This window comes from Parus major, chromosome 2, assembly GCF_001522545.3.
Source record: "Parus major isolate Abel chromosome 2, Parus_major1.1, whole genome shotgun sequence".
Taxonomy (NCBI): domain Eukaryota; kingdom Metazoa; phylum Chordata; class Aves; order Passeriformes; family Paridae; genus Parus; species Parus major.
The window spans coordinates 42,268,178-42,283,291 of NC_031769.1; the positions used below are offsets into that span (position 1 = coordinate 42,268,178).

Below are 15,114 nucleotides of genomic sequence, written 5' to 3' on the forward strand. Positions count from 1 at the left end.
CAATATAAAGTTGACTTCCAGCTTAGAAGTACTGAAACCACATGGGTCCAAGGGAGATGAAGGTGAAACAAATGCTGTTTTTTCACTGTGTACAGCTGCCACAGAACATGCTGCAAAAGCCTGGCAGTATTAAGTCTGAAAAGATCTTACGAAGCAAGAGCTACTTACCTTGTGATCAGTTTTTTGTTGTATCTTCTTTCATATGCTGCACTGATAGCTAGTGATGCCACAAAAGAACAATCTGACACTATTGTCTACAAAGAAAAGAAAACCAGTGAGGACATTTATGACTAACTCAGATACTGAGAGATGAATGCAGTGTGTGGAGGGAAGAAAAACAGTCAGTTAGTAATTCCCTTCAAAAGGGAAGGATTTAAACCAAAAGAAGCAAAGCCACTATTAAAGAGGCAGAAAATGTATGCTTGCTCGACATGAGCCCCCTACAGAGCAAAATTTTTTCTAGTTATTTAAACTCATAAGAGCCAAGGAAAGCACTCTCATATTTGGGCATTCCTCTTTGAACAATAAAGTTCCCCATGATAAACCACTAGCAGCACACAATTTTCCTTGGGAACAATTTACCTGCTTTATGCTGAAACTTGATACAGTATAGATCATTGTAGGGTTATTTGTTATATCATCTGGTCGCACCCACTTGGCAAACATTGCTTTCTGTTTGGGGGATAACGGTAGCTTCCCACACTTATCACTAGGTTTAAGAGAGAAAAAAAAGTAGAATCAACAGCAGTTTAAAAGAGCTTTTTATGGTCTTAAATATGTCTTTTTATGCAGTCTTAAATATGTCTGATAGATGGTGAAAAATATGCACAGAACAATTATAAAGTTGTAAAACAATTTCAAGAACACTGCTTCTAAGTTTGTGATTTTTAAGGCTGAAAAAGGCAAAAATGTTAAAAAAATTCAACCAAACCCAAATGTCTTTATCTATTCTGGCTGTGTAATCTTTTTATTATTGCTTATGAATAAAAGTCTAGCTGTTATATATCACTCTTCCTTAGAACAGCCCTTTACACAGGAAACAGCTATCACCTCCATATTACAGGCAACAGAGCTAAACTCATTAGCATGGAGCAGCATCAGAAAACAGACTGAAGCTGCCAGCCCAGCCCAATAATCCAAAAAGCCAAATATAATATTATCTTTATAGGCTTGTGAAGACACAAGTGCAAAAGTACTATAGAGCAGGATCAGCTTACAATAAAGTTCAGAGTGGAAGAAGGAAGTGGTAGTATTTAAATATCTCTGCCTAAATTATGCTTAAAAGCCTATGTAAACAATTTTAAACCCTGAAAAAGAAAATACAGAAATAGTAAATATGGAAAAGTTTTGAAAATAAAAACAAAAATGAAGCTCAGCAATTGAAGTATACTTACGAAAAAGGCATAGGGAAGGCAAAACGTTCCCTCAGATCAACACTCATGAAAGGTACATATTCAATGCCATTAATCTTTGAAGTCTTCCTACAAGTCAGAAGAAAAACAAAAAAGAAGAGTTATAAACCTATCAATCATCTTCTGAAGATTAACTTACAGAAGGTAACAATAAAATAAGTTTTTAAAAACTAGTAATACACAATGCTTCTGAAAACAAGACAACTACCTCTTCAACATTATAATTTTGATAGTTTTCCAAAGTCACAATTTAGGTTAATGGTTTTATGGATTATTTCAAGCTTATTTCACCTCTAATAAAAACCAAAGTAAAAGGAACCAGATGTAATAGAAGGCAGAGTAATGTAAAATACTACGGTCCTTCAATTTCCAGTGAAGTAGCAGTTGTATCTTTACAGATGTATCAGTATAAATCTTTTTTTAGATTTATAAAAATAACTTTGCACTTTGGCTTCTCAGAGCCAGACCTTTCATGAACTCATTTTCAAAAGTCTTAGACTTACCTGAGTACTTCTATCTCCTCTGCAGTGTATCTCTGACGCTGAGATTCACTAGCTTGTACTGCTCTGATTGTCTGTGGTTTATCATTTAAAGAAAAATCAGGTCCCAGTGGAAAGAATGTTCTGACTGGCTGATTTGGTTTTGCTGCAGTTGGCTTTTCTTTCTGAGATGACTTTGACATAGATTCCTTCAGTGCTTCTGCTCTAAAGCAAATAAAGAACGCATTTCTTTACAACAGTGATAAAAATATAATTACAGTTCTTTTACTGATTTTCTTGGTTCATGTTCCCACATATGTTAAACAGAATGAGCAAATGCCCAAGTTGACCAACAGTACTTTCCTCTAAAAAACAAAAATCTATTTCTGATGCTGGTACTTCTTTATTTTTCTGTTCCTGAATCAATTAAAATATAGCATTTCCAACTCATACAAGCTGCTTTTGACAGAACTCATTAGATTTTTATTGCCTCTAAATTATGCTGATAGGAGAATTTGTTTAAGTGTTCATTATGTGGAATCTCAGAACAAGATCACGGAAACACAGAGAGAAAACTGATCTGTATCCTTTCATACCTTCCAGATTTATTTTGTCTAGCAGGTACAATAATAGTAAAACCCACGGGCATTCTCACAACCCAAACTTTCAACTGCTTGAACATTGTGTATGCAGGAGCCATATTTTCTTATTGCCACATTAAGCTGCTGGATAGTCACATACATGCAAAATATAGGGATTTTTTTCCTCAACACAGATTGAGAAGTGCTAAAACCCAGTTTATACTGAAACTTAGCCCAACACAGCCTGGGATTCACCATCATAGAGCTGATTTAAAAAGAGGTACGCTGAATGTACATTTGCGTAAATTGTTTCAGACAGAGATTTCACTACCACGAAATTAGATTGCTATTGTAAAGAAAAGTGTTTCCCAGTTTCCAAGCTGTCTTCCTTATGGATGGACACTGACACCTTGACTTCATGCTAGCCTAAATTCAGCATCTTTTATAGAGGCCAACAATTATAGTACTCTGGATTCCATCTCTGAAGTACTGAATTTGTTCTAAGAAGCACACAGTTCTTTCCTGATTCTGCATGTCCCAAGATTCCCAGAGGATTGTCAGCAGTGAAGCAGCTGGCAACTAGCTCCAGGGTGAACTCTGAAGGACATGAGTCAACACAGAATCCACACAGACATGTTAGACTGAGAATCCAACTCAGAGGGTGCACTTAGACCTGACAGCAAGTATGTTTACTAACAGTAGCGGTACTCACCTATCCAGTGCTTGTCGAGCCAGCTGTTTCAGTTTGGACTGTAGGCCTGCTTCTGAGGTTTCAGTAGCCTAAAGTACAAAATAAAAGAAAAATCTACACATCCAAAAACTACCAACATGTTTTATAACCTCAGTTGTCATACTTCTAGATTACAGCTAAGATTAACTAGCTATTTCTTCCAATTCTCTTTTTGAAATTAGCAAATATTTTGCTTTGTTTGTTGTTTCTTTTTTTAAAGTCAGAATGAAAAAATACTATGTAAGCAAATATCATTTTGCTGTTCTAGTGAAATTTTGATAGGATGGAAGTTGTGACTAAAATTCTTCAGCATGGAAAACAGTGCATATACAAAAAGAATTGCCAGAAGAATTAATTGTATTAAAACACTATTGGCAGAAAGAAGACAAAACAAAATGTTGCATATACTGCTGAACTTGGATGTGTTCCAATTCTTTTTCCCCACGTGTGTTAAAATGATCATCGTAACTGAGGAAAAAGATTTTAAGTGTTGACTTTCAAAAAATAAGTTTGTCTTCAAACAAACAAGACAAAGGTGCAAGAACAACGTTTTTAACTTGCAGTCAAAACCATTAAATAACCTAGGACAGGGTGACAAAGGTATGAAGTGTTAACTTCTGTTCCCATTTGGGAGGTCATCTATGACAGTTTATAATTTTCTCTTCCTTACAGATGAAGCAGGGCTTCTGCAGCCAAACAATGTACAGGAGACACAACATGAGGCGTGGCTTCTCCTGTGGCACCCACATGCAGGTTTCAGGTTCTAGCTTTGTGCCTAGACCAATTATTCCAGGTCAGGGATGTCAACTGAGGATACAGAAAGCAAGCTACTTTCACCCCAAGAAACAAAACTTGAAACACCCTCTGTAAGCAACTAATTTCATTTGCAAATAAATGAAGGTTCCTGGTTGGAAAAGACTTCTAAAGATTTATAAATGTAAGTAGTGGAGGTGGAACACCAGCACACTCATCTAAGAATCAGCCACAGAAGAGGAGTAATGGCTGCTCTCTGAGTACCTCAAGGATAAGGGAGAAACAAATCTCTCCCTTGAATATACTGAGGAGAAACCTTCAAGATAGCAGAGTTCCTTAAATCTGCTTTCATCCTGGGAAGAAGTAGGTACTTTTGGGTCACCCCGAGGGACAAACCTTACCATCATGTCAACAAAAGAATATGCTAGTCAAGATTAAAAGAAACTTCAGCAGTATCTTTTACCTAATAAAATGCCCAATAAATGCAGTTGTTAATATGAGATATTTTCAGACTAACTTCAGTAATATTTGCATGCACTGAGACAACAGAAGGAGGAGCACAGCAGAGGAAGAGGAGCATGCTGCCACAGTAAATGTTATGTAATAAACTGAAAATGTTCTGCTCCAACAGCTCAAGTGGAAAAACTAGAGCAGCTCTACTAACTCTTGATCTGGTAACACTGTATCACCAGGGGGTTTCAGCCTAGGTAAAACCTGTTAACATAATTCAGAGGAAAGGATTTACTCAAGCATGTAGCAACAGTAATATAACACCCTTAATAACCCACAAATATTTTTACATTATAACATTGAAAAGAAGAGGAAAATAAAAACAGACTTGGTGGAGTTACATTATGATGGTGAGCTCTTCTTGTAATGAGTTAGTTAAGGCAACTGGACTTAAGGGAGAAAAGCAGTACCTGTAATTATATTCTTCATTGTTTCATGTAATGGCCAATTCATCCTGATTAATTTCAGTGTGAACTGAATTCACTCGTAACACCTATGCTGCTGAACACTTGAGTAATCAAGTAGTATTTTTAATAGTTTTGGCATCAGAAGACTGTTATGTCTTCAGAAAATGTCACACACATCAATTTCCCTTAAATGATTTCTTTTAATGTCGTCAGAAATTAATACAGCTGACAAATTAGCAAGTCATCTTCATTTTTAACAGTTTTTAATTTCTGTTTTTGTGGTATTTGCTCCAGCGCAAAAATCAACATGAAAAATATTTCAAATATTTTGAATAATTTCAAAGAATATTTTGAGATTTTAGTATAATCCAGTTTGGAAAATAAAACACATAAATGACAAGTCCCCATAAATTTACAGTGTTGTATAGCAACATAACAAAGACTGGAAGAAACACTAAAAAAAACCCAGTGAAACAGACAAAAAAAAATTAAAAGGTAGTTTTTACAAATACAGGTACTCCATTTTCAAGCCAGCTTTTAAGAGTCAGTCATTTGTGAGAGTGGAAGAATTTCTTACCATCACATAATTCCACCAAGTTAACCTGTAGCTTAACATACTGTTTTCAAACAGAGTTCCACCGCTTCTGTGTACAACTCTATAGCTTCTTCTGCATTGCCTTTATCATCTTCATCAAAAGCCTGTGTAACTAGGAAGTGAGCACGCTCCAAGTCCAACTGTTGTTTTGACTTCAGAGGGTCTGTCTTCTGTGACTGAACTAAATGAAAACACAACTATTTAGCTTTCTACAGCAGTAGACATGTAAAAACATCCTGAACATGTCACCAAAACACTAGCAGCTCTAATCAGATGCAAACATCTATGCAAGGACAAGGAAACACCATCACACTTCCCTGAAGCAGAGATTAGCTCTCAGGATATTTCAGAAGTGAAATTATGTAAATAAAATCTCTTTAATACTACACTGAGAACAAGGATGTTTAATCACATAAAATATTGCATCATTTGTGAAAATACATCACCTATGACAATATACAATTCCTTAGGTCCATGTCTCATAATACCTTTATTAACAGCCTTTCTCACATTTGCTCTGCAGTTGTGGTTCCTCAGAATATTTAAAATCAAAGAATACCCACACCCAAGTCCTTAGAAAGTCAGTCTGTGCTTAATTTAGGACGTATCAGAATTCAAATCATTGACGTGCTCATTGTATTTGTGGTTCTTCACAAAGGACAAGAAAATCAGAATAATAAAAACAGAGCAAACACCATTGATATGTATTTCACAGCAGCAAACAACTTTCCACTCAATTAATTTAAGCAGAGGTTTAATTAGAAAGCTCTTTACCCACCTGCTGAATGGAGAGCTTGAACTCTCTCCAAGTACTCATTTATTTTTTCTTGAATATTTTCCAAGTTGGACCCAGCCATCCCAGCATAAATCAAGGCTTGTGCAGCTTCCTGCAGGGAGAAGAATTGGAGACAAAGTTAATGTTTGCTGCCTAGAAAATTACTTACCATAAACAGAGGGCGTACAGCAGTCATGAGTTGCATGAAAGCAAGCCCTTATATCTGCAAAAAGACTCAGTGGCTGCAGGGAAATTCTGCTCAAAAGAAAAAGTTTCAAGTTATAAACTAGACTATGTTCAATTTCTCACATCTGGGACAATCTATAAGACTATAAAAACATTCAGAAGTTCTGTAAGACCAAATCATTGGCCTGTTTATATAGTAATGTATGAAATCAGGAGATTTTAAGTAAAACTCTTCAAGCATGCACTGAAATCAGTTTGGTTTTAAAGATGAGAATTTAAAGTTAGGAAAAGCATGTAGCTATTCCAATTACTTGCATTTAATCTGGTAATAATGAAAGTAAAAAAAAAAAAGAAAAGCTTTTAAAATCACATACCAATAACTCTTGTTTAGAAAGTATTTTTTTTAATTATTATTACTCAGATAAAGCTATCCAATCTGGAAAGCCTACAAATGTGAGGCTTCCTAGCTTCTCAAGGTGTTTTTTAAACTGTTGGTATGTACACAAAATACTGGATGGAAGTCTCCTTTCAGGAGGGAGCATAGGCCTCTGGCTCAGGAGCACAATACATTACCCACATTAAGGCTTTTTCCATACTGTACAAATCTATTAAGAAAAAAAGCCTTCAGTTGCATAAGCTGTCTATCTCTTCACTGAATTTATGAAAAACACGTAAGGTTTGGCAGGGTTGCAATAAACAGCCAGAGCTGACACAGTCTCTGAACCATATGGAGAATCAGCATTTGTCACCCCACAAAAATGAGGACAGAAACCTTGTTTTGACCTCATTATTGTCATGGGAAAACCCCCCACTTCTGTGGCAGTGCTTGACTTCCCACCAGCAGTAGAGGAGAGGAGGTGGTCACGTAGCAAGCAGGCTGGGAAGGCAGAAAGCAAAAGAGTAACTAGAGAGCTGCTTCACAGAGATGGTGCTCAGAGAGGCTGCCCTGCATAGATCTATGGCCAGAGCACCCTTGTGTGTTTTATGGCCATTATTTTGGCTAGCAGTTTGCTCCCATATCCATCTGTTTAGTTTGCCCAAACTTAAAACCGATCCTGATACAGCCTGTATTTGTTACCAGGATAAATTTTCACTGAGAAAGATCACAGAACAAAGTACCACATGCTCCCTGCCAGCATCATTCTCCATATTACATCACATAAAACATCCACAGACACTGAAGGCTAAGCAGAAGTACCTTTTGTACGTAGCAATTAACCACCATTAAGGTCTAGCACATAACTATTTTTTTGCAGGGGGAAAAAAGCGCACTACAGCTATATGTTTAAGGGATGGGTATATTTGTCTGTGACATCCTGCAAGTACAGACTGACAAAACAGGTGCTGTATCACAAAGGTATGTGGTCTATATATGATGCAAAGAACAAATGTGGATTTCCAAACCAGTGCTGCAAAACCAGTGTATAACTGATGTTGCTTCTATGATTTCAAGCACAATTGGTTTTGCCTGGTTTTAGGAAGTAAGCACAATGGAAACAAGTATCTTATAAACCAAACCTGCAAAGGACCGAAGCAGTTGACACAGAGTGCTTGTGAAGCCAGCATGCCAGCTGTTTCCAGTGACCAGATGGATGTGAAATTCAGACTTAGCATTTATGATCTCTCCAATGTCACTACCGTTTGTCACAAGTGGTGTGGCACAGACACACTAAGCTAAGTACTGATCATCAGCCTGCAAGCTGCTAACAGCTGGTCAACAGCCAGACTTAGCAACAGCCTTCAGCAGTTTTGGCTGAAGTCATCAGTGTCCAAATATGATCATGACATTTCTGCAGAGCACCATTAATTAGCAAGCTGCTCAAAGCTGGTCCACACGCAACACTTCTCTAGGCTTCTATCAAAGTTGCATGGTAGCAGGAAGCCAAGCACACTTGCTAACCACAGGAACTCCACATGGGTCTGTTTTGGTGCTGTCTACGGCAATGACTGTAGCATTTTCCATATTTCATCCTTAAGCTCAAGTTCCTCCAGAAGCCAGTTCAGTACCCAAGCTTTCCCCCATGCTTACTAATTGCACCAGTGGGCTCTGAACTTCTTAGAGCAATTGATAAGAAAACTGTAACAGGCCAGAGCTTACCTCCACTGTGCTGGAATAAATAAATAAAGTATCCCTGAAATAATAAATGGCATTTTTAAACTATTTTGTATAATCTAACACAGCAGATATTCTTCAGGCAACATCCAGAAGGTCAAACGTATCTAGGTTACACTCGTCTCATGTAGCTTCAAGTGCACCAAGACTACCAGGGGTGCATTTTTCTACTTAGCAAGAATATCACCTGTATACAGTATGTGAAAAAGATTTTCCACACACATGTAAGTTCAAAACCATACAAGGGTGACTATTTGCACAAAAAGATATTTTCATTCTGAATAGCACTGAGTAATTTCTCCCAGATAAAAGGAGAAATACACAGTACTAATGCAGTACTGCACATGGTTATCAGACCATGCACACACACTGCTGCTGATGAACACAGAGCTTATTGGTGTTATTATGGGTAATAATAACTTTTGCATATATAAGGTTTACATATATAAATTTAGCCCTCCAAAAAATTAACAACTGAGTTGAAAAAAAAAAGAAAAAAACCACTCCTTTTCCTATTCTTTCACACTTACGTGAATAGGCCACCATGATATTAACACCATACTTTTTACATTTCACAGACATCTCATGAAATAAAAGGCCAACTACAGATCCCTTAACAAGTTATTTGTCAGGGTAATAGAATTTGTGGAATGATTACTGTGATAAGGATAAACAGAGGCTTCACAGAGGTGAACTTCTTCACCTTCTTGCAGGTGAGAAATCAATGGGATACGGAACTTTAATGTAAATTTATGACACATAAAAACACAAAATGAGACAATTAGGTGAAAAATATAGGTACTATATTCATAGGTGGAAAATGCCTAATGGTTGCACAAACACTACTAAATACCAGTAGTAATCCTACAGATATCAAGCAAGACACTGAATCAACCCTTAGCTACGTCAACCTGAAACTGTACGGAAATGATAAAATCTGTTTTCAAATGGAAAGCATATTCATGCGAGGTTGAAAACCTATCACTGATAGCTTGTGATCTGAAGCTGTCTTACTGCTGAGCATCTTGTATTTCACCACAAACCTCTCTATTTACTTGATGACTGTACAACAGAGTTGCTCACAGCTGCACACCCAGGAGCAGCAGTCTGACCACTTGTAGTTCTCCAAAATGCCCAGGGCTTACATCGCCAGCATAAAACTGATCAGTCTTTCTGGCCCGGCAGGACTTGGGGAGAGGCCAGGAATAAAAGTGTAGAACCAGCCGGGAAGAGACGTTTTCAGGTTATGATGAATCTTCCCAGAAGCACTAAAGGGGCTGTGTCTCCAGCAGCTGGAAGAAGCGCCCATTCCCGTTTTTTAAGCGGAGTACCTGCAATGCTACCGCTAAGGCTGTCAGTAAACATCAGCGCACGGCCAGCGCTCCTTCCCACCTAAAAACAGGACGCAGGGAAAAGGCGTTTCGCAACCCGCCCTGAAGGACGCGGCTCCGGAGACTGAAAAACTTTCGACGCTCACGCACGGCCTTCCGCTCTCGTCTCGGCGGGCACCGCCTCGTCTTCCCCGGGCCAGCAGCTCGTCCCCGGCGCACACCCGCCGGGGGAGGGCGGGGGCGGCCGCACTGACCCAGCGCGTCTCTCTCCGCCTGCAGGGCCGTGCCGGGCCGCGGGGGTGCCGAACACCCCTCTCCGGCCCTCGGGGGACCAAGCAGGGAGAGAGAACCCTCCTGCAGCTCAAGACTCAAGAGCATCAGGCAGCCCGCAGCGAGGAGAAGGAGACACCGGCGCCCCGAGGGAACCGGCGCGTCCCCGCCGTACCTTGTAGTAGAAGACCGCTTCCTGGTAGCGCCCGCTCTGGTCCCGCTGCACCGCCAGCTGCGCGAACTTCACCGCGTCCAGTTCCAGCGTGGTGGCGTCCATGGCCGGCGCCCTCCCGGTGCCAGCGGCGGCAGCGGCGACAGCTCCCGTCGAAGCCCACCTTGTCCCTGTTCCCGCCTCCTCCAGCAGCCCCGCGCCCGCCCGGCCGCTTCCCCCGCCTCCCTGACCCCGCCGCGCCCGTCGGCCGCGCCCCCATGTCTGGCCACGCCCCCGTGCCCGCCTCGCCGCGCACATGGCCACGCCCACCGGCTCCGAGAGCGGCCGGTCCGCCTCCTTTGGCCGCGCCCACCGCCCGCCCTCGCCCACGCGCCCCGGCAGCGGCCGCCCCGCCCGGGGCCGCACTGCGCGTGCTCGGGCGCGTGGTGGCGGTGAGGTGGTGGGCGGGAGCAGCGCGCGCCTGTCTGAGGCGATTGGGGGGTGAGCGCGCGCTGGGAGCTGCGTGATTAAAGAATTGCGGAATTAGTTCGGTTGGAAAAGACCTCTGAGATCATCGAATCCAACCCATCACCGAACACCACCGTGTCAACCAGACTGTGACACTAAGTGCTACGTCCAGCCTTAAACACCTCCAGGGGCGTTGACTCTACCTCCTCCATGGGCAGCCCGGTGTCTAATCATTCCTTCGGTGAAGAAATTCCTCTTAATGTCCAACTTGAACCTCTCGGCACAGGTTAAAACTACGTTTTCTCGTCCTGTCACTGATAGACCTCGCCTGGATACACCCTCCTTACAGAGAGTTGTAGACAGCAGTAAGGTCTCCCCAGAGAGAGGAGATGCTCCCCTCCTCAAGGCTGAGTACCAGCAGCTCCCTCAGCTGCTCCTCATAGGATTTGTGTTCCAGACCCTTCACCAGTTCCGTCGGTCCTTTGTCTGGACTCACTCCAACACCTCAGAGTCCCAGAGCTGGACACAGCACCCAAGGTGTGGCCTCACCTGTGCCGAGTACAGGTGAAGAATCACTTCCCTGGATTCTCTTCCATCCCTTCTCTCCCGTGGTTGTCAGTCATGAGTGAAGGAAGCAGGTGCAGCTCAGGGGTTACAGACTGAGGTTGTTCTTTTTTTTTTCCATTTCTCAGTTTTTAATAGAGATGGACATAGTTAATCCCCTTGAAGCTAGGTTTTCTAGCCTTTAAAAGAGAGCATTTTCAGTGTGCACCTGTTTGTCATATAGGTGTAAAGTAGAAAGCAAACAAAAAATCCTGGGTTTATTGTACTGATCCTCATTAAAACAAAAAAATCAGGCTAGCAGTTTTGCTTAGCTAGGATGTTCAGAATTTTCTCTTTTTTTCTACCATAAGAGGCAGTTAGAGGAAATCTGAGGGATGGGATTCTTGAGGAGTGGGGACCCTCCACAAGGAGTCACATGGTAAGGGATTATGGGAGCAGGTTGCACTAGGAGAGGTTTCATTTTGACTTAAGAAAGAAAATGTTTATAGAAGCATCAACCATTCGTTGGAGCAGCCTCCCTGGGGACATTGCTGCAGGTTTTCAGGAGGGTATAGACAGGGTGCTAGTCTCATCAATGCTCCTCTTTCCACAGAAGGTTGGATGAGGTTCCTTCTCACCTGAACAATTCTGTGATTCTACAGGCTTTTACTTCGGCCTGAAAAAACAGCTTATTGCAATGCATTGTTTTAATGAGATATAAAAATACTGTCTGACAAGTTATTATGCAGCTCTCCTTTATGTGTGTCTTTTCAGCCTGTCTTCTGGTTGTTGATTTAGTTCAAGGTGCAGCTAAATGCAGGAGTACTAGGTACTGAAATACTGAAATCTATTATTTTCCCTATAATTTTCTTAAGTACAGAGTTAAGTGTTCCCATTCCATCTTCTTCTCTTCCTTATCCCTTTGTGCTTTACTGACTGCATTTATATAAATACAGTAATGTTTAGTGCAAAAAGGAACTCGGTTTTTGTGATCTGCTATGTAGGGGGAAGTTCTTGTATTCTTCATAACTTTCCTTTTTGGCTGTGCTCCTTATAAAGTTAGTAGTTTTGAGTTTTCTTTTTCTTTCAAAGTATATTTTATGGGTTTTGTCTGAGCACAGCAAAGATTCACATTACACTAAAAGGTTTTTCTGAATAAAGCTCTATTTGTTCCATATTCCCTAATGATACCATGAAAATGAAAGCGTTTCAGTCAGGGTCTGCTTCAATTTGATGTTGACACATAGTGGTGTAACTTGCATAGCCTAAAATTAATTTGTGTATCATGGCTTCAGACTAAACCATTTATGGATCAAATGCAACTCTGAAGTATTCAGAGTGATATGCATGATGAAAAGGAGGCTGAACTGGGCAGAACCACAGATAATGCTGTTCTTTACTCAAATCTACATGACAAAACCCCTTATTCTGTAACATAAGCTAAGGTCTCTTCCAGCTAATCTGGATTCAAAAATGTCACTTGGAAGAATTATTTTTTCACTATTTGATGGTCACTGTGATTGGCCCTTTTCAGGTAATAAATGGTGTGTGTGTTTCTGTTTCTTACTGATCCTCTGTAAAATTCTACACAAGACTTTTAAATGTACAAAAAGCACACTAAGTTATTAAGGTCATGACTGCAGCTAAGACTTCACACACATAATTTTTTTGCCTTTTGCTTGTAGTACTGTTTTACTTTTGGAGCCAGATATTAAAATTGGCCCATTTTCTTTCTAGATCAGGACGAATAATTTCTTTCAATTGATGTTGATGTATCCCAGACATTGAAATTTTTGTTTGGTTAACTCTTGCCTCCCAAGATACTGTGCAGAAAACCACTTCCACTAAGATTGTTAAATCCTTTTTTCCACTGTCACAATTCCCAATTCCACATCCAGGTCCTCCTCTGCCCCAGTTTTTCTTCCCTTTGGTAATATTTGCTGTGTGAGTATTCCTTACTTCCCACCTTTTACTTATGTTATATGCCTTCCTTCCTAATTTCATCTAATGCTTGCTTTCTTTCCTTCCTGCCTGCCTTTTGCTGTCAATATTCTCTGGGGTCATATGTTCTATATGTTATCTTAATATTATTCCCTCCACCCCATGCCTTTTTGCAGAGGCAGTGTCAGATGATGAAATTCAGGTCTCTGTTTCTGTGTCATAGTTTTTTATTGCTAACAAGACAGAATCAGTTCATTCTCATTTGTCCTTCCTCTGAAGATACTTTCATCCCTCTTTTTCTTTTGTCTCACATAATGCTGTAATTTGCTGTCTCCCAGCTCCTCTTCCTGCCTCCTAGTTTTGATTCTTGCTTTGCTGCCTCTTCTACTCATTTTTTCAAATGTGTGTTGTAGGGATAGAGGTTTGCATGTTGGTGATGCTTCTTACCTAAATTTTGTTTATTGTTATATCTATTTTCATTTGACTGAAGCCAAGGTTTTTTAATGCTTTATAATGAGACAAGGGAGTTAAAAATTTAGGCATTAATTAGGAATAGCTAACTTGGAAATGTATATTATCTTTAAAATGTATTCCACTTGGTAGAGAAATGTATATTGTCTCTGTAACCTCTGCTATGCTTTCAAAAGCAGGATGAACATCTGCTCGCTGTGCTAGCAAAACAGTGTGAAAGAATGCAGGACTTTTGTGACAAGGAAGGAGTAATAATCCAAACACAGGAGGAAAGGAGGCAAGAATGCCAGGAGACTGAGATAAAAGGGTTGGTCAGACCCCAAAACTGGCCAGGACTAGCCTTGTGGCTTGTGACCATGACCAAGGGGCCAGGGAGCATGTGTGAAGAGGAAAGTGCTTTTAGTGCTTCCCCCCTCACCCCAGGCATTGAAAACCCCAAAGATACAAACCTTCAATATGATTTGGTCTGTGAATTCCTCCACAGTTACTTTCGCTCTCTTGAGGCAATACAGAGTCAGAACAGGAGTAACTCTCGTTATTTATTCCTTTGACTGGAATGTAGTTGATGCCTGTTGAAATAGTATAGGAATAGGATAAAGTGTTTTGTCTCAGCTTCCTGTAGGCTGTGAGTTGAACTCACATTATTGCCTCTGATACTACTTGCTGGGTTTATTTTCAATTAATTAGTCTAATTGTTGCTTTATCACATTTTGCTTTTGACATTCAAATATTTTGTGGGAATGTTTAAATTTGTTGTATAACATTCCATTAAAACAAAAACAAAACCAAAAACAATAAACCAGTTTCCATACTGTTTCTCAGTGCATTTTTTCACCTTTTCTCCCTTGCTTATAAAAAAATTATGATCCTATCACTCACATCATTTATTTTGCCCATAAATTTGTGTTCTTTACTATCTCTTTCTACCATTATTTCTTTTGTCACACATTCAATCTCTTTTCAGCCTCACAATGTTTCCTTTGACATGGAGTGACCAAAACGGTGTGCAGTTTTGGAGTTGTCTTATTAATTTTGTATCCTTGTGCATTGTTTTCTTCTGTTTCATAATGATGCCTAAAACTCTGTTTGCACTTTTAACCACTGCTTAGCACTGACCGAAGTTCTGAGCACTCTCCAGAGTGACTCAGCTTTTCTGAGAAAAGATTAATGCTTTAGCATCTGTCATTATGTACCTAATGTGGTGCTTTTTCCCCTGTGATTTAACAACATTTAATTTTGCTGGCTGTTTACTACATACAGAGGTGAGATCCTTGTACAACTTTCCATAGCAGGCTTTCACAAAACAGACTATTTGTACCACTGGCTATGGAAAATTGCCAGGCTTGCTGCAGAGAATTGTCGAGGCTGGTTGAGCCAACGTGAGCTGAGACGCTTGTC

At 40.2% G+C, this 15,114-nt stretch overlaps 1 protein-coding gene and 1 long non-coding RNA gene across 5 annotated transcripts in view; one reads left to right on the top strand and one right to left on the bottom strand.

The window, feature by feature from the left end:
- CAPN7 (calpain 7) overlaps nt 1–10,518 on the bottom strand; it is a 31,876-nt gene extending 21,358 nt beyond the window's left edge. Inside the window, exons 1-8 of one of the 4 annotated variants that reach the window (XM_033511929.1) lie at nt 10,318–10,518; nt 6,246–6,354; nt 5,491–5,648; nt 3,185–3,252; nt 1,916–2,116; nt 1,395–1,481; nt 583–709; nt 169–254 (exon numbers count right to left, since the gene is read on the bottom strand). In XM_033511929.1, coding sequence (XP_033367820.1) covers nt 169–254; nt 583–709; nt 1,395–1,481; nt 1,916–2,116; nt 3,185–3,252; nt 5,491–5,648; nt 6,246–6,354; nt 10,318–10,419 — 938 coding nt within the window. In that variant the 5' untranslated portion in view covers nt 10,420–10,518. Of the gene's footprint in view, nt 1–168; nt 255–582; nt 710–1,394; nt 1,482–1,915; nt 2,117–3,184; nt 3,253–5,449; nt 5,649–6,245; nt 6,355–9,933; nt 10,012–10,317 lie in introns of those variants that run through there. The other 3 variants (XM_015617883.2, XM_015617884.3, XM_015617885.2) reach the window with 3 other exon arrangements.
- A 189-nt stretch (nt 10,519–10,707) lies between these two features.
- On the top strand, nt 10,708–14,532 carry LOC117243879. The gene is made up of 2 exons (XR_004495846.1): nt 10,708–11,425; nt 13,896–14,532. It is a non-coding gene; the product is annotated as an uncharacterized LOC117243879 (long non-coding RNA).
- Nucleotides 14,533–15,114: the final 582 nt, after the last annotated feature.